Source organism: Lynx rufus, unplaced genomic scaffold (genome assembly GCF_022079265.1).
Source record: "Lynx rufus isolate CCGP_SWC_20201006 ecotype Redwood Valley unplaced genomic scaffold, mLynRuf1.p SCAF_7, whole genome shotgun sequence".
Classification (NCBI taxonomy): domain Eukaryota; kingdom Metazoa; phylum Chordata; class Mammalia; order Carnivora; family Felidae; genus Lynx; species Lynx rufus.
Genome location: NW_025814889.1, coordinates 99,754,862 through 99,781,963, shown reverse-complemented (window position 1 = coordinate 99,781,963; position 27,102 = coordinate 99,754,862). Strand labels below are relative to the sequence as shown.

Genomic DNA, 27,102 nt, shown 5'->3' with positions numbered 1-27,102 from the left:
GTTTTCTCTTTCTGGAGCTTCTATTATGTTGTATTGTTGAACTGCTTCTTCTAATTATCTTTTGTCTTATTTTCCATCTTTATCTCTTTGCTCTTCTTTCTGGGCAAAGCTGAAGAAACTTTATCTTTCAACTCTTGAATTGAGTTTCTAAATTTCTGTTATTTTAGTTTTCAGGAGTGTCTCTGCTCTCTGTTCCTGTTTTTATAGCATCTTGTTCCTATTTCATTGATTGTAATATCTTTTTTCTGGATTGTCATATCTTTTCTCTGGATGTTTTTCCTCTTTATAGTATGTTTACTCTTAAATTTTTCTTTCCCCTATTTGTTTTTGTCTCCATGTTAGAGCCTTTCTCAAATAGGAGGTAATACTTGATTGTCTGCTAAGATTGGGGTGGGGAGAACATGCAACTGAGGGAGGTTTAAAAAAAAGTTGTTTGGAAAATTTGACTCTTGGAGTGGGGGAGGCTTTTAATTTAGATTGTAATGTAAGATTATCAGGGTAGGCGTTTGTTGTAAGAATCCGCATTATCAGAATGATGTGGGTTTTTTTGTTTGTTTGTTTTGTTTTTATTTCTGGGCTGGTCAGATACCCCAGTGAAGAGTGTCTGGGTAAAGATCTGGCTTTCAGTGTTGTGGAACCCAAATTAGGGAAAGGTTGCTAGGGAAGGGTTGCTACATTCAGCATTCTAGAGTGATACAGTCCTATATCTGAGATACTCTTAGCTGTACCTGTGGTTTTGGACGCTGAGCTCTCAGTTTAACCCTTTCCAGAGAAGAAACTGCCATGCTTCTGCTAGATAGAAGGGGAGGATCTGGGGATTTAACTACTTACCTGTTTTTGTTTAGTTCTCCCTATTTTCTCCACTGTCAGTCTCCCAGCTCTAGTTCTAGAAGTGTCCTTTTTAAGATTCTGTGTTTGGGCTGGTTTTCAGCTTTTCCTATTGCTAACTTAAGGATTTCATTTCTCAGTGAAGTTGCTGCTCTTGTCTCCTTGTCCTTCAATGTTTTTTTTTTTTTTTTTTTTTTTTAAACCCCTTTATCATAATTGTAGTAGGGATTTGGGGAGGATTAAGATCAGAGGAGTATGTGCAGTCTGCCATCTTAACCTTGCAACCCTCATTCTGTTTTAAACTTAAAAAAAAAAAAGAAATTGGTTGTGACAGCTTGATACCCCACCATCCCCTTATTTAATTTTGGATGCTTGTGAGCTCTAGGAGGATGGGAGGAAAGGAGAATTAAAGCAGGCGTCAGCAAACTTTCTCTGCAAAGGACCTAATTTATAAATATTTAGGCCCCTTGGGCCATATGGTCTAGTTGTAGTTACTCAACTCTGCTGTTGTAGCGTGAAAGCAGCCATAGACCATGCGTAAACGAATTAATGTGGTTGTGTTCTGGTAACGTTTTATTTACAAAAATAATGGGCTGTATTTGACCCATGTTTGTGGACCCCTGTTTTAAAGCCTTAAAATGTAGATGTTCAGTAAATTAATAAAATCACACTGGAGGAATAGTTTTGTGGTCTTTAGTGATCTTAAGTCTGAGTATGTTTAAGTTTATAATAAAAGATAATTTCAGAATAATCTGTATATTTGATGAGAAGGCTGGAATTTTTTCCTTAGTTACAGGAACATAAATCTTGCTGGCAGAACACAGTTGACCTTTTCTATATTTGTCTCTATATGAAAATTAATTTTCCAAATGCTCTTTCTAAACATGAAAGTAACTAAATCTCTAAACCAGATATTAAAATGTAAAATCACACAAGGAATTATATGAAGACCTATACATTAACTTAGATATCCTTATTTCCCTTTTTAATTCCTGTTGAAATTGCATGTTCAAAAACTAGGTTTTTAAGATGAAATGGGGAGAATTTTATCTTCCTACTTTTTCCTTTTCTTTCAATGGTGCTATCCTCCTGGCTTTGCTCCAAGCATGCAGTAGACTCGGGTCTTCTCTTTAACTTTTTGCCCATCTCTACTGTGAAGTAAAGAAAAAGGAGGAAAGTCCAAAGATCATGAGTACAGGCTGATGTGATTGCTCCATAGCCGTCAAGGATCCAGTTCCTTATTCTTCTAAATTCCCTCATTCTGTTGACTTTTATTCTGTCTCTAGGATGCCTCATGGTCCAACATGGCTTTGGAACTCTAGTCATCACATCCCTATTCTAGGGAGGCAGCAAGATGAGGCCTCCCAGCTGTCTACCATCCTATGTAGGAGGCTTACTTAAAGTTCTATACGACTTTTTAACTCATTGCCCAAACAGAGCCACATAACCCACCTAGCTAAGAGGTAGGCTGAGAAATGTAGGATTTTAAAGCTTGGTGTATTGCCGTGTCCTATAAAATCAGGGTGCTGTTATTCAGAGTGATATCAGTGGATATTGGGTAGAGAGCACATACTTCCTGACCTCTCATTGCCTGTACCAAAACCTACTAAACCACATTTTTAAAGCTTGAAATAGAGGGGTGCCTCACTGGCCCAGTTGGTAGAGCATGCAACTTTTGATCTCAGGTTGTGAGTTCGAACCCCAGGATGGGTGTAGAGATTACTTAAAAGTAAAATCTTAAAAAAAAGTGTGCAATACAAACTTTATATTTGACCATGTGCTTTTAAATGAAATTTTATGTACTTCCAGTTTGTGCTTGTTTACATATGAAGTTAGAGAACTGAATTACCTTTTGAATTTCCTATTTCATATTTTTGAAAGAGGCATATTAACCTAGAAAATAAATTGAAGTTTTTCTATAATTTTTTATTTATTTTTTGGTAATTGGTACATTTGAACCTTGGTGTGATACTATGATATTGTAGCAAAGAACAGTCTGAACTTGATCAAGATTTGGATGATGTTGAAGAAGTAGAAGAAGAAGAAACTGGTGAAGAAACAAAAATCAAAGGTATTATTTTAAATTACTTCAGGAGCCAGTGATTGCTGGCACATGTCTTCTAGAGGGTACTAACAAATACTGTTCCCTTTTGGATCCTTGTTTGCCTTACCCACATAGCCCATACCTCTAGTTCAATAACAGTTTGTATGTGTATATTCAGGTGGGGAAGAAAGGAGGGGAAGAGAGGGGTTGAGATGGAATGGTAGTAAGGGAGGGGAAGGTATAGATACAGTTAGTGACCCATCAGAAGTCACTGTGTACCCTCTTGCTGCTGCAGTGACATGGCCTAACTGTGTCAGACAGCTGCCCAGGAGTTTTGTCTGAATTTAGAAATGTTACAGGTTGTTTTTGGTGGTACTTCTAAAAAAACAACACTAGCTTAGAGTGATTTGAAAATGTTCAGTATTTAATAGTAGAAAACCTATAGTTGTATGTCAGTCTTTTTTAAACCCATTTCAACCAAACAACCAAAAAAGAGATAAGTATTAAATGTAAACAAAAATCAATCACAGTTTTCTTGAGCAAGTAATTCTAGAAGGAAGAGGAGTAGCAATGGTAGTGGAGGTTATGCCTGCAGGTTATGCCCTGTGGGTATGGGCCAAGAATATTGAAGTACCAGATGACTCAACTTTTCATTGTTAAGCCAGATGGAGGTTAATTGTGAAAAGACCACTGCACGTTAGTTTCAGCTTTCATCTTACAACATTTTCTCGAAAGATATATAGGTCTGTATCCTTAGTGGCCCGTATTGACATTTCTAAAGGCATGTTGGTTATCACAACTGGACATCATCCAATAATCAAATTAGTATTAGGAATTGACCTTTAAAAACACAACTGGGAAGGCTAATATCAATTTTGTGTAATGTCTGTTTATGAAGAAGAGAGGATATAGCAAAATAACTTGTTTCACCTAAATCTGGTATTTTGGTTTAAGTATGATTTTAGACACCATGAATGAATCATGTTTTGTTTGGCTTTAGTAACAACCTTGATTGTTTCAACTGTTAACATTCTCTATTCAGACATACACAAGCACACTATACTATTAAGCATCAAACAAAACATTTAGGTTACTCGCTCCACAGTCTTTGTCCCAGGATTGAAACTGTATTTGCAATTTTCTAATTGTGTTGTCTGCTTCAAAGCATTATCTACAGTCATAGATAGGCATCCGGATGAAGCTTTGAGCTTCTCAAAAACGGAAGGTGTGTGAAACACAATGTAGTAGGAAGAGAAAGGATATTATTCACAGGAGTTGTAGCAATGGCCTTGAGAGATGGTGATGTATTAGATCATTAGGAATCTGAACTTTTCCTAGAGTGGATTTTCCTCTGCTTGCTGCCCATCTCTGTTCAGACCAATGATTTATGGGCTAGTCAGGAAAACTTCATGATTGGATTGTCCTATTAAAATAGCATAATACATTTTCATAAAATCCTTCTTTCGATGCCCTTTTTTTTTTTTTTTTTTTTTTTTTTTTTAAGCGCGTCAGCTGACTGTTCAGATGATGCAAAATCCTCAGATTCTTGCAGCCCTTCAAGAAAGACTTGATGGTCTGGTAGAAACACCAACAGGATACATTGAAAGGTACAAGTTCTTCTTTTCCATAGTCCTTATTTATCCTTCTATAATCAACATTGCAAGTGTACCTATTTTTAAGACCATCTAGGACTTACATTAGTAATAGTGGAAAGCTAATGTCTGTTAGTATCTATTATAGGATTATTGGGAGTTTAAAATTTTGCCGAGTACCACCAATTTAGAGTTGGTCTTTTCAAAGTTTGACTCTTCTCCACAGGAAATACACTGATCTTAACCATTTCTGAGATTTGTTTGGAGGTTTGCTAGAAGTGCACAGGATTATAAGAAATAATGATTTCTTATTTATTTCACTGGTCCTATAAATCATTAACAATAGCACATATATCTTATTTTGCTTATAATTGTTTTTTTATACTTGGCTTTATGGTTTTAGGATCCATCCACATTGCTTTCTGTATGTAATCTCTAGTCAGTAGTTTCTAGCTTCTAAATGTTGTCACTTGCGGTGATTTGTGTCCACCATGTTCTATTATACGCTTATTCTTTGATGGATATCTAGATTGCCTCCAAGCTCCATCAACACAAATTCCATTGTAATGGTCATCTTTGTGCATGCCCTCCTAAAGAACTGTGTAAGAATTATTTTGGGTTATGTACTTACCTCATAGGGATTGTTATATGAGGTATGCAAACTTTAAATACTTCTAGCTTGCTTTCTAGAGCCAGTGCATTGAAGGTTGCTCTATCCTTGTGTCCCTGCCAGCAGTTGGTATCATTCACCTTTATGGGTGTTTTGTTTTTTACCAATCGAAGAGGTACGGGCATATTTTGTTTTGTTTGTATTTTCTGTTGTCTACTGAGTTTTGAGCTTTTTTTCATGATTGTGAGCTTTTTAGGTTGCTCATTTGTTGTTCCCTCTGTCCATTTTCCTATTGGGGTTTACTGTCTTTTCCAGGAGTTTCTGTGTATTCTAGGTGTTAATCTGTCATCAGTTTTAGACTTGTAAATCTTTCGTGTCATTTCTATTAACTTTATCCTTAGCATTCTCCATTAAACAGAAATCCTTAATTTTTATATTTTAAGGTTTTGACCTGTGGCTCATTCTTTTCAAGTTTTAGCAAGTCCTTCCTAGTTCCTTCTGTAGTTCCTATTGACTAGTTTTGCCTTTCATCTTTAGGTCTTCAATAATCCCTCTAGAGTTCACCTTTGTATTTAGCTAGGCATTCAGGTTTTTTTGTTTTTTTGTTTTGTTTTGATGAGCTTGTTTTTATCACACTTCACCATGAACAGTTGATTTTTCGCCCATTTATTTGTGATACCACCTTTATTACATACGAGTTTCTTATAAACATCTGTGTTTATCTTTGAACAGCACTCTTCTGTTTTAATTAATACCAGTTTTAATTAATATGGCTTTTTAGTATGTTTTAATATCTAGCAGGGTGACGATTTAACCTTTCTCCCTGTAGTATCTTCTTCCACCCTTTCCCCTCCCCCTCATTCCCTATGGAACACACTCTTAAGATTGGCTTAACGGTATGTAGACCTTCATCCCACATATGGTTGCTAGTAAGTTTCTAGGGATTTTCATAAAACAACAGAAAACAGCCCCTCTCAACACACTAAAATTTTTGATAAGAGTTACATTGAGTGTACATATTAACATGGTAGGGAATTATCCTTTTAATGTTACGTTGTCTCATCCACATCTTTGTATTTATTGAGATCATATTCTCTTACTCTAAATTTTTTTTTCAAAGTCTATTCTTGGTTAATTCCTGTGTGCTTTAGTTGTGTTGCTTTTGTGAATATAGTATCTTTTATTGTATCTCCATGTTAGCTGTTGATGTCAAGAAGAGTGCTATTGATTTATTTTTATTTATTTATTTGCTGTTGATCTTGTATCCAGAAATCTTGCTACACTTTGGTAGTAATTTGTTCTTTGTTCTTTGTTCTCCTCCCATAGGCAAAAGATCTTGTCTGCAAGTAATGGCAATTTTCGCTCTAATCTTTTGTGTTATGTCACACCACGTTTATTTTTCTTTCATTACAGTATTGGCCAGGACTTGCAGTACTGTGTTAAATGTTAGCATTAAACATGAGCATCTTTGTCTTATTTCCAGTCTGGAATGGATATAAAATCTCTCCATTACATTTGGTGTCTACGTAAGATTTTTTGTGACCTTTTTTTCTGTATTCAGATGGTCTTTTGACTTTTTCTTTGAATCTATTAAGTCATATTAAATACAGTTTGGAAATATATTTCAGATACTGAACTTACCTTACTTTCTTGGAATAAACCTACACTGTTGAGTTTAGTTTAATAATTTTATGTAAGGTCGTTATTCATTAGTGAATTGAACTTGTGTGTGTATGTACATATGTATGTATGTACAATACAGAAACTTTCAATGGGATGGTAATTCCAAGCCCTGGTTTTAGAGTGAAGATTTCGATTGCTTAATGAAATAGACACAGCTGCTTTTACTTTTTTCCCTGTTTTCAAAGCAATTTGAATAAGATAGGAATTAACTGTTCGTTGAACAGTTGGTAGAACTCTTCTAAAAATGGACTTTGGCCTTAGGGGTTTGAGAACTCTTCTTATTTGAATTTGTTCTTTTCCTCTTTCCAGTTTCTTGAATTGAATGCTTGAATTGATTTTTTTTTTAAATCTATCTTTTATGGTCTTAATACTTTGTTTTAATAAATGTTCTATGAATGTAGAGTGAAGATCTATATGCTGGAATTAGTGCAAATTTATTAATTGTGTTGTTCAAGTTCTCTATTTCTGCTTATTGATTATCTGCCTGAACTAACAGTTTCTGGGAAGGATGTGTTAAAATTTTCTATTTAATCTCTATTGGTTGTGGATTAGTATATTTTGAAGCTGTATTATTAGCTATATGTTTGTGACGTATACATCTTGTCCTTATGTTCTAGTTTACAAGACTAAAATGTCCTCTTTTGTATTTTGTGTTATTTTTGTTGTTGTTGTTGTTATGAATTCAGTTTTGTCTGATATTAAGATAGCTATTCCAGCTTGCTTTCTTTCTCTTTCTTCCTTCCTTCCTTCCTTTGCCTGGCATGTCTTTTTCCATCCTTGTATCTTATCTCTAGTAAGAAAGTTTGCTCGCTTCATTATTAGTGGTTTCAAACTCTTTGCATTTCTTGAAGGTGGTATTGTTTTTGGACTTAATTGCTATTATTTTATAATTTATCGTACTTTCTTTTTGCCTCCTTTTCTGCTTTCCATTAAATAATTCTGGTTGTCTTCTGCTGGCTTCAAAGTTACTGCATTCTACTTTTTGTTATTATGGTAAAGAGGCTCAAAACCTAATACCCCTATTGATTTCTTAAATTTACCAATGTCTGTATTGTTTATAAATATACATCTTCTAGTCCTCTTTTTGTTCATCAAAACATCAGTAAAATTTACCAAGATATTTGGCTGCCCATATCTTATATAGTGTTCCCGAGTTTTTTTTTTAACTTTTTCAAAAATTACTTTTTAATGAATGTAACGAGTATCTGTGGCATATTTCCTGAAGCCTGATAAGCCTCATAAAAAGTTTTTATTTTGTTTTATATCTGAATAATAGTTTGGTTTATAAAATTGTAAGTTCAGAATTCTTAAATATCTTAAAAATGCATTTCTTGTATATGGTGTTTTCTTTTGAAGCCTGATGTCGGTCTGATTCCTTTTTCTTCATATGTTATTTGCTTTTTCATTGAATACATTTAGAATTTTCTTTGGTCTTTGATATTCATAAATTTCATTAACCTGTTTAGGGGTGAGAGTGAGGAGTTCATATTACTTTGACTCTGAGAAATTTATTATTCATTTCTTGAGCTATCCACCTCCCTTCTGTCTTTTAGCTGTTGTTACTTTTGTCGTCCAAATCATAACTATATGTCTTTCCTGCTGCCTTCTGGAGACCTTTTCAACTTTAATGGACTTCTTTCACTTGAACCTATCCAGTTTATCCTATTTGTTGGTTATATAATTTAGCTACTATATTTTTCATACTTAATATTTCCACTTTTAGATTTCTTGGTCTTGTTTCTTCCGTCATTTCCTTAAATACATTTACATTGTTCTGTCTAATAATACGGCTTCAGATGATAAATATTTCATTCTTTCGTTAGAGATTGTACTCCTCAAGTGTGTAGTTATTCGGACTTAGAGCTTAGGCTCGTTGGCTGATAACAGTTACTCCTCGGTAATCATTATTAAAGATCAAGCTTTGGTTTGTGATAGTCCCATGGAGTTTGAGGTGAGGGGATGGGATGAACCTAAGGAGAGCTCCAGTTAACTTAGACTCAAAAGTTGGCTGTCAATTCTAGGCAATTGTTTTTGGCTGCTTTGGGAAGAGTACCTGGAGTGGAGGGGTGGAGGAATGAGTGCTGCTTGTAAGCTTTCAGCCAGTCCAGCTTTTATCAGCTCCTAAAAATGTTGGCACTGGGCTCTGTGAAGGGTGAAGGGGACAGGCACTGACTGATGTAAGGAAAGTGCAGAATTTAAAAAGCTTTCTTCTAGCCTGTCCTCACTGCTACCCATTCTGGCCATTTCCTCCTTTTTCTAGGTTGCAGTTCACCCTGTGCAGTTGTTAGTCTCAGAAGTTGCCCATGCTGTGTGTGCATGCAAGTGCCTGAAATAGTTGTTTCCTTCTTAGTTCTAAAGTTTCTAGGGTTGAATTTTTTTTTTAATTTCTTATTTCTTTAAGATAGGCTGTGGGGGTGGGCAGCACACCATGCTGTTTCACTACCTTGACTAAACATTAAGCTTTTTACTTTTAATTGTAAGAAATAAAAAAATGGTATCTGTAGATAATTTGTTTTCTACTTTTGATTATCATAACTAAAATAGTGGTTAAGTAAGAGAATTGTTTGAGTTACAACAATCTGCCTATGGCAGGAAATTCTAATCTGGATTCTGGATCTTTTGTACAGATTCCCTGAAGTTAGATAAATTTTGAGTGAAATGTTTTGAGTGGTAGGGGATTCCTAAGTTTAATCATACTTCGGGAGGCTTATACCCACCCCATAGTAAATTGTATGATATATGAATTATATCTTACTAAAAGTCCCTTCATGGAACATAACAGTCATATTTTTAATAAAATTTCAAATTCCAAATTAAATACAGAGACTAAAATAGGAAATAATAGTGTAGGATACCATCCTTTTTTCTAATATACATATGTTCTCCTTTTCCCTAAAAATAGCTGGTATGGGTGAGATACACATACTTTTTTTTTTCTTTTTAAAATCAAGGTTACCGTCATTATTCTCAGAGTTAAGATGATCAGCCCATGACTTTTGAACTTAAAAAATAGTCTGTTTTACAGCGTAGATGCCAGCATTGACAAGTCTACTGCTGAACTTGATTATAATGAAAGATTTAGGGTTGATACGATTTACATTCTCTTATCAACTTACTGTATCTATTTAAATGTTCGTTTTTGAAATATTTCAGTCAAGAAGTCCATGTATTTATTTTAGTTACTTTGAGTATACCTTTTGCTTCAAATAGGAAACTATCATTCACTGACTTTTATGCTTTATTTTCAATATGATAGAAGTATGACTTGTATTTTACTATGATGCTGTGTAACTGGTGCATTCCAACCTTTCAGCTTGCCTAGGGTAGTTAAGAGACGAGTGAATGCTCTCAAAAACCTTCAAGTTAAATGTGCACAGATAGAAGCCAAATTCTATGAGGAAGTTCATGATCTTGAAAGAAAGTATGCTGTTCTCTATCAGCCTCTATTTGATAAGGTAATGCTTTCTATTATTTATCTGAAATATGACATTATAATAAAGCTCTGGAAATGTAAACAAACTTGCAGGTGGTTAAGTCTTTAGGCCTCTCAGCCAGATGGTTATTAAGAGGTATTTGGGAAATCAGTTATAGCAATTCAGGTTGTGGTATGCATTCATTAAAACTATAAGCGTCTTTAACAAGAAACAGCTAGTTTCTGCCTTGGATATCAGTGTTTTTATGTAAGCTTTTCTTTTTAAATCATTTTAGCGATTTGAGATCATTAATGCAATTTATGAACCTACAGAAGAGGAATGTGAATGGAAACCAGATGAGGAGGATGAAATTTCGGTTGGTACCAACTTTGTGTTTTTATCCCTTGAAAATATTTTATTGTAAGATGGATAGTGAGTGCAGATGAGCCACTGTTAGACCTGGCACCATCTGTACCCAAATTCATCTGGATACAAAATTCATTTTTCCCTTACGTTTTTATAGTATTTAAGTTTTATAGATCCATATAAAATTTTCCTTTGAACTTCATGATGACATGCAAAGGATTGTTCTTTTCAAGTGATGAAATGGAGGCTTTTTTTTTTTTTTTTTTAAGTTTATATGTTTATTTTGAGAGAGAGCGTGTGCACGCATGTGTGGGGAGGGGAAGGTGGGGGGAGAGAGAGAGAATTCCCAAGCAGGCTCCACACAGGGCTTATCCGATGACCGCGAGATCATGACCTGAGCTGAAATCAAGAGGAACCTCCCAGGCACCCCTGAAATGGAAGCTTCTAAGTGACCTGCCTACAGCTAATAAATGGCAGGGTTGTGACACAAATGCAGTGTTCTGTTACATGACCCTGTTTCTCCAACATTGCTGTTTTAATGTTGGTTGATAAAGCATATATAGTGTTTTGGTCAAGAACACCAAGGGGTGAGGCATTGGGTAAGGTATTTATTTATTTATTTATCCCCTGAAGCTTTAAAATTTTTTTCTCTAAAACTATTTCCCTATGGTTTATAATAAGGTTCTCTCCTAGTGGTTCTCTTTTTTGGAGGAGTATGGTAATTAGCAATATTTATAGAAGTAAGGTTTGGTATGGTAAATAAACAGCAGTGTTTATACAATTGGACCAGAACTTATAATTTGATTGAAAGTTACAATTGGTGATTGAAGATATTTTGGTTTCTGTACTTCACCACTGGATGTAAGTTAAGGGGATGGGTAATATTTTATCAGAGGTCTGATCTAGGTATTCAGTAATGTATGCTGTCATTTATCAAGGAGGAGCTGAAAGAAAAAGCCAAGGTTGAAGATGAGAAAAAAGATGAAGAAAAAGAAGACCCCAAGGGAATTCCTGAATTCTGGTTGACTGTTTTTAAGAATGTTGACTTGCTCAGTGATATGGTTCAGGTAATTTTATTTATGATAACACCAGTTTACTTTTGAAGTGTAAATGGCTGTGATGACACTAGTCTCTCCGTTATTGACCTTTATGGAATGGTTGTGGTCTTCTGAAACCTGTGTTATCTGTAGAAGGGAAATGTGTCTTTGATGAATGTAATCAAATAAATTTTAATTCATTTTCAAAAATTAGATAATGAAATGGTCCCTTTGACAATTGTTTATCATTGAGCAATGTTTTGTTACAGTCTTGTGCCTTCTGTGTTTAGGTGCTTGGTATTGGAGATAGGAAGGAGGAGACTTAAAATTCCATTTGTCTTACCCAAAATGACTTTCTCAGCCTGAAACAAATATTCCAAGGAACACTTGCATTTTAAAAGAATAGCATAGAGATCTTTAACTCTTACAGTTGTCACTTTTTCTGGGAAACCAACCTAAATGTCTCCTTCTCTGGGAAACTTTTCCTGTCTTAATCAGAAGCATTTCTTGAGCCACTACCACCTGCGTGGTATAGTATTTGTTGCCATGTAGTGTGATTGTTGGAAGTTAATGTCAAGAAAAAGAAATCTTGGAACAATGACTACTTCATTTCTACTTTGGCGAAGTAGAAAAGGACCCAGCAGAATGAAAGGAAAAAGAAGCTGCTGGAAAAGGAAGCGTTTTTAAAGCAAACATGCCTAAGACTTGGTTTTGTATTCTTTAGCCCATTCAGTCTGATGATGATGATGATGACGATGATGATGATGATGATGATGTAGTTTTCTGTCGAGTCACTTTTTTTCTACCAATGGCAGTAGAAATAAGTAGAGCTTGTAAGTAAACTAGCTTTAGTATAAGCCATAATCTGGAGAGTAGGTCTTAATGGTTCACAACTGTTATGTAAAACCTCCCTATAAATGTCTTAGTTAGCTAAGTGTTTTTGTCCAGTAACAACACTAATCCTAAAATGCCATGTTAGATATTCATTTTAATATTTTCCTAATTTGCAGGAACATGATGAACCTATTCTGAAGCACTTAAAAGATATTAAAGTGAAGTTCTCAGATGCTGGCCAGCCCATGGTAAAAGAACTTTGAAATAGTTTCAGTCTTGTAACATTAGATGTTTATAGGTAGATATACGGAAGTTTCTGAAAAGAGGTGGTACTCAAAGCTTAGAGATGGGGGTGAGAAAGAAGTTAAAACTTATACTTGGTACTCTTAATTGTTGGTAGGAAATAAATGTTTGGATGTTGATAATTGAAATGCAGCGTTTATTTCTTTTCCTCCCTCTGATCACAAAACTATTGTTGAAATCTCGTAAATCTTTGATACTAGATTAAAAGTAGGTAAAAAATAATAGCAAGGTAACAGAATTTAAAAAAATACTTCACATTAAAAGGCATGTGTCTGGGGACATCTGGGTGGTTCAGTTAGTTGAGCATCTGACTCTTGATTTTGGCTCAGGTCATGATCCCAGGGTTGTAGGATTGAGCACCACGTTGGGCTCTGAGCTGAGCATGGATCCTGTTTGGGATTATTTCTATCTCCCCCTCTACCCCATTCTCCTTCTCTTCTGTCTCTCTTTCTCTCTTTCTCTCTCTCCCTCCCCCGCCCTCTGCTTCTCTTTTCCACTTGGTCTCATGTGCACGGTTTCTCTCTCTCTCTGTGTCTGTCTCAAATAATAAATGAATGAAGATAAATGGCATGTGTCTGAGAATTACATAAAACAGAAGGGGGCCCTCACTTCCCCCAAAACCAACAGGATTATGTGAAGTATGGGCAGAGCTACTACAGGCTATAGATTATTTTATTGTGTGTGGTACAGTTGGGCTTTTTCATCTGTCAAATTCAGGTTAGAGTAAGATTTAAAGTCCTCTTCGTGGGGATGGAAGGAGGGAGTATTTGGTCAGTTTATTCAGCTGTTTTAACCTGTTTTGTAAACATGTTACTAAATAGAAGTTATAAGCTGAACTAGGTTTTATCCAGTTTTATTTTGTACCTTGTTTTGCTTTTTAAACAGAATTTGGGGTTTATCTGACCCTTTCCCAGAGTGGGAAAAGTATTATCACCTAGAAGTTTATATGTTTATACAAATCAACAGATTAAGTTTTATTTACTAAAGCACTGATATTTACGATGTAGGAATTTCATTAGTTTTTATTTTTTTATTTTTTTTTAAGAGTTTTGTCTTAGAATTTCACTTTGAACCCAATGAATATTTCACAAATGAAGTGTTGACAAAGACATACAGGATGAGGTCAGAACCAGATGACTCTGATCCCTTTTCTTTTGATGGACCAGAAATTATGGGTTGTACAGGGTGAGTTTAATTTTACTACTTTCACAGAATTTATCTCTTTATTTTACTTAGAATTTGTGATGCTTGGTATTTCCTAGTGTGTGTGTGATACATAGAGACATACATAGTTTATCACTAAACATTTCAGTAAAATGTTTTCTGGGAAGAGCTTACCTATTTTCCTAGAATTCTCCTTGGCTTTCGGTATTGCAGATAGTTGTCCAAAGGAGTGCATGTTTAAATTTATTGTACTGTGAATTTGTGCTAATTGTCAATATCTTATTGAAAAAATTTGTTGAAATAAAATTTTCTCTTTATATGCTACTAAAAACATTTGAGCCAATTTTTCCCCTCTAAAATTTGTAATTAAATATAATATTTAATTAGATAAATCATAGCTCTTCTATCAATTAAATGTAATATGTTAATTGTGATAGATTTTTTTTTTCTCCTTTGTTTTGCAAGGTGCCAGATAGATTGGAAAAAAGGAAAGAATGTCACTTTGAAAACCATTAAGAAGAAGCAGAAACACAAGGGACGTGGGACAGTTCGTACTGTGACCAAAACAGTTTCCAACGACTCTTTCTTTAATTTTTTTGCCCCTCCTGAAGGTAAACAGTGTTTTAGTTTGGGTATTGATGGTGGTTTTATTACAAGCTTTCTTTAATTTCTTACTCACTTGAATTTCTTTTCTCAATTTTGCAGTTCCCGAGAGTGGAGACCTGGTAAGTTAAATTGTTATTTATTTATTGAATTGTTAATTACATATGAAATTAGAGAATTGGTTCTCAAACGTGGGGAGTTGGATAGTTGCTGCTTGAATTTTGTTCTGAGGCTTGCAGTGCATGGAAAAGACCATTATGCATCTGAAATTATTTCATTCAAAATGCTTATAGTGCTTCCACTGAAAAATGGAAAGGCTAAAGGCTTTCTTTTCTTTTGAGACTTGCAAATATTGTGTAGGGGATTCAAGTTGTTAAGATTGTAGTTTTCTTATTGAAACTAGAAGGTATTAAACCATTTGTACTGTTTTACTAAACTCCTAACCATTCTGGTCAGAACTCTTTCTGTGTTATTCCAGTGGAAATATGGTTTCTTACTGTGACCATGTATTATGTGACCATATGCCAAGAGCTGTGATTGTGCCTGTGTATGGCCTAGAAAGAGGAACAACCTCTGAGAGGTCTATACAGGCAGGGTAGGCTAAGTATGTTGTGAATTTGCTCTTCTGTTGGCCAGATCTTTGAACTTAAATTAACTCAGTTTAAATAGTTTTATACATAAGGAATTAGAAAGTGTGTTTTATTTTGAATACTTTCGAATTAGAATGGTTTTAGCCAAGGTTTGGACCAGATGTGTAAAAAGCAAGTATTTCTGCCTGAAAAGAGTAGTAAGTGGCTTGGCTCAAAATACCTTTTATAGGACAAAAAAGGGGGCTATAAAGCAGCACCCGAATTTTAGGTTGAAAGACCTACCTGTGAGCATTGAGATAGTTTCATGCTATTTTCATGTCAGCAAATGGGTTGGAGTTTGTGTTCAAGTGATTTTTTTTTTTTAATTTCTATTTCCAAATATTGATGGTAACAAAACAATCTTGAGTAGTTACAGATAGACTACCACCTGTGATTAGAAGTCTTTACTTCAAAGTCCACTGGCCCTTTTGTGTGTTTTTGGATGTTCATTATAGTGGATTATGTTGATGAATCAAAATTAACATTCATGGAATGTTTACTCATTGTTTGGTATCGTAGAACTTGAATGGAATTATTTTAATTTTGAAGAATGTCAGTACCAGTTTTGTGTTGTGCTTTGTCATTAAATAGAAATCCTGGATTGACTTTGTATTTATTAAGTAGGATTCTTTCTCATTTGGCATTATATACCTGTTAGGGTACTACTTTTAGGAAGTGTGTAGTGATTCTCCATGTTGTTTCATTATGTGTCATACACCTAATGTTATAAATCCTTAGATTCTTAGTATCTTAGTATTATTCCTTTGGGTGTTTTCAGTAATTAATATTTTAAAAGGAAAATTACAGTCCCATAACAAAGTTGCTTTTATATTTTAATTTTAAGCCAGAAAAAAACTAAACAATAACCAATTCTAATTTTTACTTCCCAAATTTCTCTGAGTATGTACACTGCATTGCTTACCTTTTTTTTTATTAAAAATCTGTAGACCTGGGGCGCCTGGGTGGCGCAGTCGGTTGGGCGTCCGACTTCAGCCAGGTCACGATCTCGCGGTCTGTGAGTTCGAGCCCCGCGTCAGGCTCTGGGCTGATGGCTCAGAGCCTGGAGCCTGTTTCCGATTCTGTGTCTCCCTCTCTCTCTGCCCCTCCCCCGTTCATGCTCTGTCTCTCTGTGTCCCAAAAAAAAAAAAACGTTGAAAAAAAAAAAATCTGTAGACCTAAGGTATATGTAGATGACTACTGAATCACACACAGAAGCTAATTTTAAAATGACGAAAAGTGAAGTTGAGTGTTGCTTCGTAGGATTTAAACTCAAGAGTCTTGCATGTGCCTAATTAAATAGCAGTTATTAAATTTTGTGCTTGTTTTTTGTTTTGTTTTTAAAGGATGATGATGCTGAAGCTATCCTTGCTGCAGACTTTGAAATTGGTCACTTTTTACGTGAGCGTATAATCCCAAGATCAGTGTTATACTTTACTGGAGAAGCTATTGAAGACGATGATGATGATGTGAGTGAATCTGAATCCTGCAGTGAAATAATTTGGTGAGGGTGTGATTGTCACAATTGATGAGAGGTTTAATGAATAGTTGTGATTTTTTAAAAGACAGAATAATTCAAAGGCTAATTACTGATGTCCTCTAGATAACTTTCCTGAATTGCTTTAAATATGTCCTCCTAGGATCTTAGACTTCTCCGAATTAGTAAAACTTTATTGTGTTTAGTCATTGTTGGAGGTCTATAATGCCCTTGTCTTTGACCAAACAAAAAACATGCCTAAGATGTTTTTTATTACTTAACATAAAAATATTAGGAAACATAGAATTTTTATCCAAAGGAGTATTAAACAACAATTAAGGTAAAATTAGGCTCCCCTCAAATATTTTGGATATCTTTATTGCTAAATGACAATCATTCCAGTAGGCTTTAGGTCCTTTTTGTGCAATGTGTTCACATAAGTACAGGCAGGTAATATTTATAGTAATAGTTGTCTGACCACACCCACGATTGTACTGTGTTCTTTAATTTTTTAGATCGTCAGATTTAGATAATGGCACTGAACTGATTCCTACAGCTATGTAATTTGTAATTAGTCACCTTAGGGAAAGTATTTTCCTCTTTTTAGATCTTAGTGGAGACAGTGATGGCTGTAAGTAATGCTACTCTCAAATGTTTGTTAGCTACATTCACACTTCATCCTTTTTTCCCTTTTTAGTATGATGAAGAAGGTGAAGAAGCGGATGAGGTAATGTTTACCAAATGAGCAAATAATTCTGTTTAACACATTGAGAAGCGAATTGAGTGACTTATGTATTCCTTTGCTATAATCATTATTCTGTGATACGGGATAAAAACTTTTTGGAAAAAAATACGGTTTTAGAATTCTACAGCCAAACAATGTATGTATAAGGTTTCAATAAATAAATTGCAAAACTCAGAACATTTTTTTTATTTCAAATAATTCTGTTCTGCTGCAGGGTTATCAGCTCTTTGAAGAAGTCAAAAGCTGCAGTAAACTTTTTCAACGTTGGCTGCAGTAAATCTTTTCAATAAAAGCTCTCTGGATGTCTCAAGTTGTGTTGGGAAATTTTTCATATTAGAAGCTTTCAAATTAAATTGCATTGTCACCAAACTCTGTAATCATGAAAATCTTTTGACCTATAGAGTAACTTGTATTAAAATTTCTCCATACATTATGAGCCATTTCTTCCTACTGTGTACCTACTTCATGGATGCATTTTGAACTTTAATATAGGAAGGGGAAGAAGAAGGAGATGAGGAAAATGATCCAGACTATGACTCAAAGGTGAGCAAAATTAGTGCTGCTTTCTATTAAATTTAAGGCAAGTTACATGAGAGTTGATGTTTCTTAATATAAAGTTTATTTTGTAAGTCTTATTGACTGGAGATATATATATACATACATACATACATAACATTTTTTTTTTTAATCTTCACTGGTATTTCAATAGTACATGATATGCCAGTGTACCTTTCTTAAGAAACTTTTATTTTTGGTTCTGACTTTGTATTTTTCATAGTTTCAGGCTAAATAAACCCTAAGATTCTACTTCTAATGCACTTTATGTTGGGCTTTTTTTTTTTTTTCTTCTTCACAATTTTAAAGCATTTAAAATTACTTATTAGTGTTCTTAGGTTGTTTTTCCTCCAAAGGATAGGTTATAAACAAAGGTCAGTTTTTAAGTAACCTGAATGCAAAAGTGCTTGGGAATAGGGAAGCAATACTGTGTTAGATTCTCCCAACCACCTTTTTTCTGAGAGTCCCAATCTGTTATTGAGAATTTGTCATATCAGGGCTAGTAAAGCCCATTGTCTCCCCCAAAATACAAAGTACCTTATCAGGATTCATTTGAAACTTAAGGTTTCTGTTAAATGTATTCATTCATTTGCTAAATTCTGTAAAATATCCAGAAGATATTTTAGTGAGCAGGTAAGAGACGGGGTAGTTAAAAATAATCTTAAATATTCTAACAGGTATGAATTACTCTTGAAAGTTAATATTAATGGAATTAGGATTTAACAATAATTGATCATAAGAAGGAAAATACTGATAATGTGACTAACAAATTGCTTGGTTATTTTATTTTTTAAGGTTATGGCTTAGTGTGTTTTATTTTATGGAATTCATTCTACAATGTAAAATTTGGGCTTTATTTTAGCATTTGTGTGACTTGCTGATATTTGAATAAATAACTTTCCATCATTGCTATATACTATTTCTTTAATTTGGCACAAATTTTGGTAGCACAGTGAGATAATATAATTAAGATAGTTTAATTACTGTTGAAAATTAACTGAAGCAGGTAGAAAAAGATAGATTGACTTGTTGTTTTCCTTTAACAGAAGGATCAAAACCCAGCAGAGTGCAAGCAGCAGTGAAGCAGGATGTATGTGGCCTTGAGGATAACCTGCACTGTAATAGCCTAAACACAACTATTATTTTCTTACAGCCTTATGTTTTTGTATTTTCTTGGTAGACTCAGTACTTTTTTTTAAAGGAAAGGAACTGATAATTTTAAAGACCAATTTGTTCTACTTAGCATTTTAACTGTAGTTTTTCTGCCAGCTCTATCGATTGCATAAATTCTTTCATGCATGTTCATTCATCACTACATGGTTTGGTTCTTCTGGAGTAATTTTTATCATGTAACAAAGAATTTAGATTATAGCTATGAAAGTGAACAGCCCTGTTAAAAGAACAGTTTTTTTGATTCGCTTATTTTTTTTCCCTGAAGAACCAAAATATTTTTTCAGCTGGTAATTGAATTGGGTTTAAGTTTGCTTGCACTAGCTGTGCCTTTCATTACTTTGTTGCAGAAATGCAGTGACTTAGACTAAGACAATTCATCATTTAAAAAACAAAAAACAGAACTTGTCAAGACAAATATGGTTAAGAATTTCCAGTAAGACCACAACTGATAACTTAGATTATTAATGGATTTTGTATTCTAGGTGACATAGCTAGAGATACCTAGTAAGGAAACCACAGTAAAGAAACCTAACTCATAGTGTGGTTATTGGTTACTATAGGGAGGTGAATAAAACCTATTTTCAAAAGTTAAGCCTCATTATTTTAACTGTACTTTTAAATTTAACCTCCATTAACTCAGCATCTTTTCTTTATGGTAGGGTCTACCTTCCGCTTCCCTGGAAAGGATGAATTTACATCATTTGACAAGCCTATTTCAAGTTTTTTTGTTGTTATTTGTTTGTTTGCTTGTTTTTGTTTTTGCAGCCTAAAATAAAAATGTCATATAATTTTAGTTCTCACAAGATAATGTCTTAATTTTGTACTAATTCAGGTAGAAACAGAGGCCTAGCTTGAATTAATAAGCATTGTACCCAGCTTACCATATTATGGAAGAAGAGAGTGTCAACTTTGGGAGAGGTACTACATCTGCTAATATGAGAGGATAGAAAAGAAAGAGAAAATCTTAAATGATGTAATGTTTTTTTTTAAAAAAAAGATTAAAAGATTAAAATTTTATTTCATTTGGTTAGAACTAGAGAGAAGGCCCCACGCCTCTATAGTTAATTCCAATTCTTACTGCTTAAAGTATGAGTATGTCATTTACCCATGCTTCTGTTTACTGTGTATTAAAATGGGTAGTACTGTTTACCTAACTACCTCACAGATATGTTAAGGCATATTAAGTTAAGTTTTATGAAATGTTTCTCAATCTCATTAAAAGCTCAAAAATATGAACCTATTTGTACCACAAGTATAATATTCACGTTTTATTCATACCAGGGTTTGATAATTCAACTGGAAAACAAAGGTTTAAGTACCTCTATTCTGGATCTGGTCAGGCAACAAACACTCTTATAGATCTTTGTGTGGCTCCTGTCTTAATATAAGTGGATGGATGAACAACTCTTTCAAAAGGTCCAACGATTGCTTTTAGGTATTTTAGTTTATGACCATATTGTAGTGAAATACTACAGAGATCATGGGACTGAAGTAGAAAGAAGACCATTTTTAGGGAGGAAAATGCCATTAAATTTGAGACTTACAGAGCCACATTTAAAATACCTCAGGCTAATTACTGTTAATTTTTTGTGACAAGCCTAAAAGCTTTGACAGTGAGGGTGGATTAAATGGATTATGACTAGAGGATGGCCTAGAGTTCCTGCTCTTAATAAAACTATATTGAGTTTGTTTTTAGAGGTGACAGAGCTTCCTTTTTGAAAATCTAGTATTAAGATCTTGGAATGTGAATACATTTTGTTATTTGTATAATACTATTCATTCCTCTCCTGAGAATTTAATTAACTACTGGAAATCCTTAACCAGTTGCAATAGTTTGTAGGAGAAAAAAATGCCATGAAAACATCCTGTGTTTTTCCTCTTTATTTTCAAAATGCTTTTGGTTGCTTTAATTAGACATTCCTTGCTGAATTTTTTTTTGTACCCATAGCTCATCTGATCACAGCCTTTTCTGAACTCAGCCAATTTTAATCTAAAGATAGAATCCCATTTTTAATGAACTTAAGTAGCAAAACCACTATTTTTTTTTTTTCTTTCACTCCTTTAGGTAATAGCTATTGCCAAAGTGAAGGGGCAGATATGATTTCATCTTGTTATATAAAGGGGATGTGGTTTGCAGAGGAATTGTTTTCTCATTAAAGTTGGCATTGCAAGGGGTATCAGTGTTCATCTATGCCATCTCTCCAGTTCCAAAATGGTTCTATTCCATTCTAGAAATTTGAAATATGTAATTTGAAATCCTTAATAAAATTTGCATTTAATTTTATAAAATGTACTGGTGATATTTTGGGTGGTTTTTAAAAATATGAATATATTTATATATACTTTTTTTGGAAGAGCAGAGAGTAGAGATGTTTAGAGTATGCTATTCTGTGCTTAGGCCAGGATGACCTGTGAATTTGTTTATTTCAAGAGCAACCTCCCAAGCCTTGCTAAATGGAGTTTGTTATTGGACGACTAGAAAGATTTTTACCCTTAGTTAACTACAGACATTTTTGAGACACTTTGAATTTTGTCCTTACAGTTTCAGTTTATAGTTTCCCCTGGCTCAGGCACTGATTACCAAGAAGTTCTATTTTTCCTGTCTAGAAATGGCAAAATCTTATATATATATAATACTTAGAAAAAATTTTTTGTCATTTTATGGTCATTCAAAATATGGTAAGTAAACAGTTTCATAAATCACTTAGTTTTTTAGTTTAACACGGATGTCTGAAAGTTAAATTTATGTAATTTTTCAGAATTCTTTTCTCTAGTTCACTGAAGCAGTTATTAGTATTTCTTAATAGTGTGGAACTGGCTTACAGAGTAATACTTAAGAAAAATGGGATTCTACCTCTATTTCCTTTTTAGCTCATTTAATAACCTGAAAGGGGGGAGATACTAGCTTTGATAGAAACATTTTCATTATTCTGTGAATAGGTTAATGATACTGATTGGTATATGATAAGGCCCCTATGATAATTGAATTAACTGTTCTTATTGCTGCTGCTTGTCAGACAGTATGAATTGGTGGGTTTATCTGAGTTGTAGGCCATTTCCATTATTAAAAATAAAAATAAAACTTTGAATTATTGTTTAAAAACCTTATACAATGCAGAAATATTAAACTAATATTCAGATATCCTTTGAATGCTTGATTTCAGGGCTTGGTTTAGAATTTGAGTCCATTTTTATGGGTTAGTCTTATAAAAATTTTAGTCTATATTTTTGACTAAGTCAAGCCAAATGTTAATTTTAAATGTATAGAGTAAGTGGATAGGTTAGAAGAAGCATATGTTCTTAATAGGAACCTTAGGAAAGAGAAATCATAAGCTACTTTAGTTGTTTTAATCTTCTGCACTGTATGTGTGTGTGTGTGTGTGTGTGTGTATGTATATATACACACACACACACACACACTTCGTAATTGTGAACTGGATTTTGTTTTGAAAATATGTGTTCATAATTTAGGTAATTTACTACTTAAAGCACTAAGTCTCATAGCTGAAAAGTAAATGTAAATGATAATGGTGAAATTAACTAACTTATAGATGTATAGTGGTGATTTTGTATACTGGTTTAAAAATCCAGGTATCAGAATATAACTTGGGAAAAGCCAAGTTCTTGGGCTAATTTAGGGATCACTTATGTGACTTGTGAGAAATGGAAACATCTTTGGAGTGTGAAATTACTTTAAGGATGAGTGTTTATCCATGAGAAATTTTTAATTGATGTATTAATTATATTTAAAAAAATACAATACACTTTGTATCTTGTGTTTCTTCCATTTGACATTCTGTACTTTTAGGTTTTTCCGTTAAAAAATTAAGGTATTGACTAAGTGTAAAATAGATGAGAAATGGAGCATAACAATTTAGAAATAATAAATTGCCAGCAGGAAATAAGTCATTAATCCAGTTGCTTAATTTTCATTTTGGAAATTGAGAATTTGTAGCTTTTGTAGATTTCTTAACTGCTTGTTTTATTATTTTGAAATTCAGGAGAAGATGTTTGTTAAAAGTAGTTTTTAGTTCTTCGTGTATTTTAAACTTAAGCCAAGAAGAAGGAAATGGAGATAAATGACCAAAAATGGAAGTGCCAGAAGTTGACAGACCTCATATCAAGAGTTTAATGGTATTGGTATTCATAATGAAGTTAAGCAATTGTGGCTCTTACACATTTTTCATGGAGTGGTAGAGTTTCTACCAGAAGACTCAAAACTTAACGTGACAGCTTTTAGCTGGGATTTCATTTGTGTAGTGAGACAAGGAGCCTTTGAGCAGAGCAGTTCAGGGGAAGGTACTGGAGGAAATACACTGAAGGTCCTGAAATAGGATAATATAGGGCACATTCAAGGTGTTGAAAGAATGGATGGAGATAGAAGGGTCCAAGCCATGGAAGACTGGGCCATAGAAGTCCTTTTAAGCGATTTAAAAACACTAAAAACCACTTGTTGAGTACTTCCAAGTGAGGATGACCTTTCCATTAAGGTAGTGTTTAAACTAAGACATGATAGGTCGTGCAACTCTCTGAAAATATAGTTGAAAGAATTCTTGTGTATTCTTACATCACCATTTATTGATTTTGCTGCATAGCTCCATATTCTTACGCACATGTATACACATTTTTTCCTAAACTATTTGACAGAGTTTGTAGACATCCTGTCCTTTACATCCTCCAAATGCTGTTATCTTCTCAGTATGAAGACATTCTTGCAGAATCACAGTACAAGTAATCAAAATCAGGAAATGTTACTGTGCAGTAAAATTTGTTTTGGCCAGTGAAAACAGATTTAAAAACTGAATGCACACTGAATACTTGTAAGGTATTCCAACACAGTATTTTTTCCTACCCTTTCTCCAGCCCATATTTGTAACTACCATCATCAAATAGGTGGACCTAGGAATGAGAATTGTAGGTGAGGTTGCTTTGTAGGAATAAGAAACTATGGATAAAAATGGAAAAGATCTAACTTTAGAGTAAAGCCTTATAAGCCCCTAATCTAGTGACTCATTTTTAAAAAAATTTTTTTTTTCAACGTTTATTTATTTTTGGGACAGAGAGAGACAGAGCATGAACGGGGGAGGTGCAGAGAGAGAGGGAGACACAGAATCGGAAACAGGCTCCAGGCTCCGAGCCATCAGCCCAGAGCCTGACGCGGGGCTCGAACTCACCGACCGCAAGATCGTGACCTGGCTGAAGTCGGACGCTTAACCGACTGCGCCACCCAGGCGCCCCTAGTGACTCATTTTTAAATAAATGTAGGAATAAAATAGTTTTAAGTTGGGTAGTAGAATGGTTAAATACAGGCTTTGAGGTTCATCTATCACTGTTCAGCCAGCTTCATTGTTTTGATTTGTGAAGATTGTGGTGAGCACTAATAACGTGTTTGTGCTTGGAGTGCTCGGTGTCTATCTACATATAGATACGTATGTAATAAGCATTTAGTAAATTTTTTTCCTAAACAAGAAAATCTAGGACTTAGAGTTGGGATCACCTTTTACATTGATTTTTGGCATTTAATTTTAGAAATAGTTGATGTGGTTTTGTTTTTCTAAAGGCAAAATGGCTCTTGGCTAAGAAGTGCCCTCCTTGGTTTACAAAAGAACAGGGAGGCTAAGACTGGATGATAGACAATAAACCTATTCCCCCGTTTTAAAATTTTCGATGTAAAAATTAAAATAGAAAATTTGTTTTCTGAAATCAGGTAGGTTTTTAAAAAATCTCATTACCTATATTTTGTTTTCATATGCTGATTTTTTTGCCTTGGCCTGCATCCAGAAACTAGGGTAAAATTTATGAAGTCTGATAGTATTTAGATAATGCTCCAAAACACCCAAGTTGTCACTGTTCAGCCCTGACTTTTACCTGGGACTCTGGACATTGCAACAGAGGACCTAAAGGTGGACAATGAGACAGGTGTCTGTTTTGAAATCAGATGTGATTTTAGACTTCAGTTAAGCTAGTCAATGTAAGTTTCAAAACTAAAAGCAAAAACTCCTTGCTGTTCACTTGGCTTGGTGAGTGGGCCTACAACCTTTAGGATTAACTTCGATATCAACAGCCCAGCCTATGTAACCTGCATTTGCACAGTCTGTCAGCTCTGCTTGGCTACCTTTTCTTTCACCTTTTTCCTGGCACTAGTCTTGTGCATGTATCTTACTCAACATAGAGTCTCTTTGCATTGATTTAATACCTACTGTGGTTGTCCTTCAGTTCTGAATTGGTTCTCCCAGTTTAAGAAATTTAGGGATGCGTGCTCACTGTTGAATTTCCCAACTTGTAGTACTGGGCCTGGAAGATGGTAGGTGTACAGTAAGTTTTTGTACATGTAGATCAAGTAGGATTTATCAGGACGCTTTTCCATTATACCAAGCCATTCTATTGTATGAGGTCATATAGCAAGATAATGATGGGTTCTCATTAGTTCAGTCTCCCTAAGTCAATCAAGATACTCCCAAGTTCCTTTTTAGTGAAATTCTTACATGCTGGGTGGCTTATATTGAGAAAATAGACAAAGTTGGGTTGTGTTGGGTTGGGTTTTAGGAGATCCTGGAGAGTATCGGTAGTTGCAGTTAGCTAGTACTGCATAACAAACCACTCTCAAAACTTTAAACATTGAGATTCATTTTGTTGACTCTGCTTGATAGTTCATGTCTGCTGTACTGAGCAACATTAGGGGCAGCTTTTGAAGGATAGCGACTGGAATCATCAGAAGGCTCTTCATGCACAGGTGCAGGTGGTTGATGCTGGATGAGCCCTCAGCTGGGATGTGGCTGGATCACTGCTTTCTAGTACCATACCTGGGTTCCAAGAGTTGCATCTTTTTTATGATCTACTCTGGGAGGTCATCACTTCTGTACGCTATTGGTTATAGAATCAGTCACAAGTCCACCCAGGTTTAATTCTGGAAGGGGACTCTACACCTTGCTGGAAGAATGATAAGATTTTGAGTAAATGAACAAATCTTTTAATGGCCATGGTTTTTTTTTTTAATGTTTTGAAAATAGAGTTGGCTACAACAGTTTTCCAAAATGACCAGAAACCTAGAAAGTTTAAATTACATACTGTATGCCTGTTAATGGAGAAAGAATGTTTTATTCTATCATATTAGAATCTTTTATCATTTGACTTTATTCTTGATAATTGAGGTTCCCAAACATACACATAATTAGCTCTTTTAAAAAGAAATTTTTTTTTTTTTAAATTTTTGAGAGAGGGACAGGGTGTGAGTGGGGGAGGCGTAGAGGGAGGGGAGACCCAGAACTCGCAGCCTCCAGGCTTGGACCTGGAGCACACAGCCCAATACGGGGCTCAAACTCACGAGCTGTGAGATCATGACTTGAGCCAAAGTCGGATGCTTAACCGACTGAGCCACCCAGGTGCCCCATAATTAGCTTATTCTTAATTATAAAATCGTCAAGGTTGATGAGTAAAGAAACCTTAAATGGCAAGTATAAGGTGACTGTTAAGTATAGATTTCTAAAGGTTAGGTGTAATATATTAGGAGTTCAGAGAAGAACATTGCTATACTGTTTTAAAACTAGGTGCGACTGTTTTTATAGCATAAATCTTAATCATTTTTGAAAGATCCAAAACCAAGATAATAGAAATAATGCTTTATTTACTCTTTATACTTGATTGAGGATGGTTAAGTAACTTTAACAAGTTCTCACCATTGGGCTCTTTTGGAGCCAGTAATTGATGTCCACTTGTTTGGCCTCTGTCTATGCTCCTACCCACACTGAGAAGCCTTCACTGGCTTCCTTGCAGGTATTATGTGTGCACTAGTGGTTATATAGCACTTTAATTAAGCTGGAGATTTCAGGATATGTACTTTAGAGATTAATCCAGACTTAATTTTAAACAGCATTCAGATATGTACCTGGTTTGCATAGACATGCTGGCCAAACAACAAACCAAATGCAATGAGAGTTAAAAAGCGTTTTCTCCTAGGTGTAAACATAGACGCTGGGGCTGGTTTGAGAGCTTCATAGCTCTCAGGCTTCTGCTTTCCTGTCCTTGGCATATGGCTTCCATCTTTTTTGT

The 27,102-nt window shown here is 34.6% G+C and overlaps 1 protein-coding gene across 5 annotated transcripts in view; it reads left to right on the top strand.

Annotated features, from left to right (window-relative positions):
* The window catches only part of NAP1L1 (nucleosome assembly protein 1 like 1), a 33,853-nt gene extending 12,516 nt beyond the window's left edge, over positions 1-21,337 (top strand). For 2 of the 5 annotated variants that reach the window (XM_047065350.1, XM_047065354.1), the window contains exons 3-16: positions 2,814-2,899; positions 4,377-4,479; positions 10,071-10,212; positions 10,466-10,546; positions 11,475-11,603; positions 12,584-12,655; positions 13,756-13,895; positions 14,340-14,485; positions 14,580-14,599; positions 16,450-16,572; positions 17,278-17,307; positions 17,818-17,868; positions 18,927-18,998; positions 19,713-21,337. In XM_047065350.1, coding sequence (XP_046921306.1) covers positions 2,814-2,899; positions 4,377-4,479; positions 10,071-10,212; positions 10,466-10,546; positions 11,475-11,603; positions 12,584-12,655; positions 13,756-13,895; positions 14,340-14,485; positions 14,580-14,599; positions 16,450-16,572; positions 17,278-17,307; positions 17,818-17,868; positions 18,927-18,962 — 1,159 coding nt within the window. In that variant the 3' untranslated portion in view covers positions 18,963-18,998; positions 19,713-21,337. Of the gene's footprint in view, positions 1-2,813; positions 2,900-4,376; positions 4,480-10,070; positions 10,213-10,465; positions 10,547-11,474; positions 11,604-12,583; positions 12,656-13,755; positions 13,896-14,339; positions 14,486-14,579; positions 14,600-16,449; positions 16,573-17,277; positions 17,308-17,539; positions 17,636-17,817; positions 17,869-18,926; positions 18,999-19,712 lie in introns of those variants that run through there. The other 3 variants (XM_047065351.1, XM_047065353.1, XM_047065352.1) reach the window with 3 other exon arrangements.
* The last annotated feature ends 5,765 nt before the right edge of the window (positions 21,338-27,102 follow it).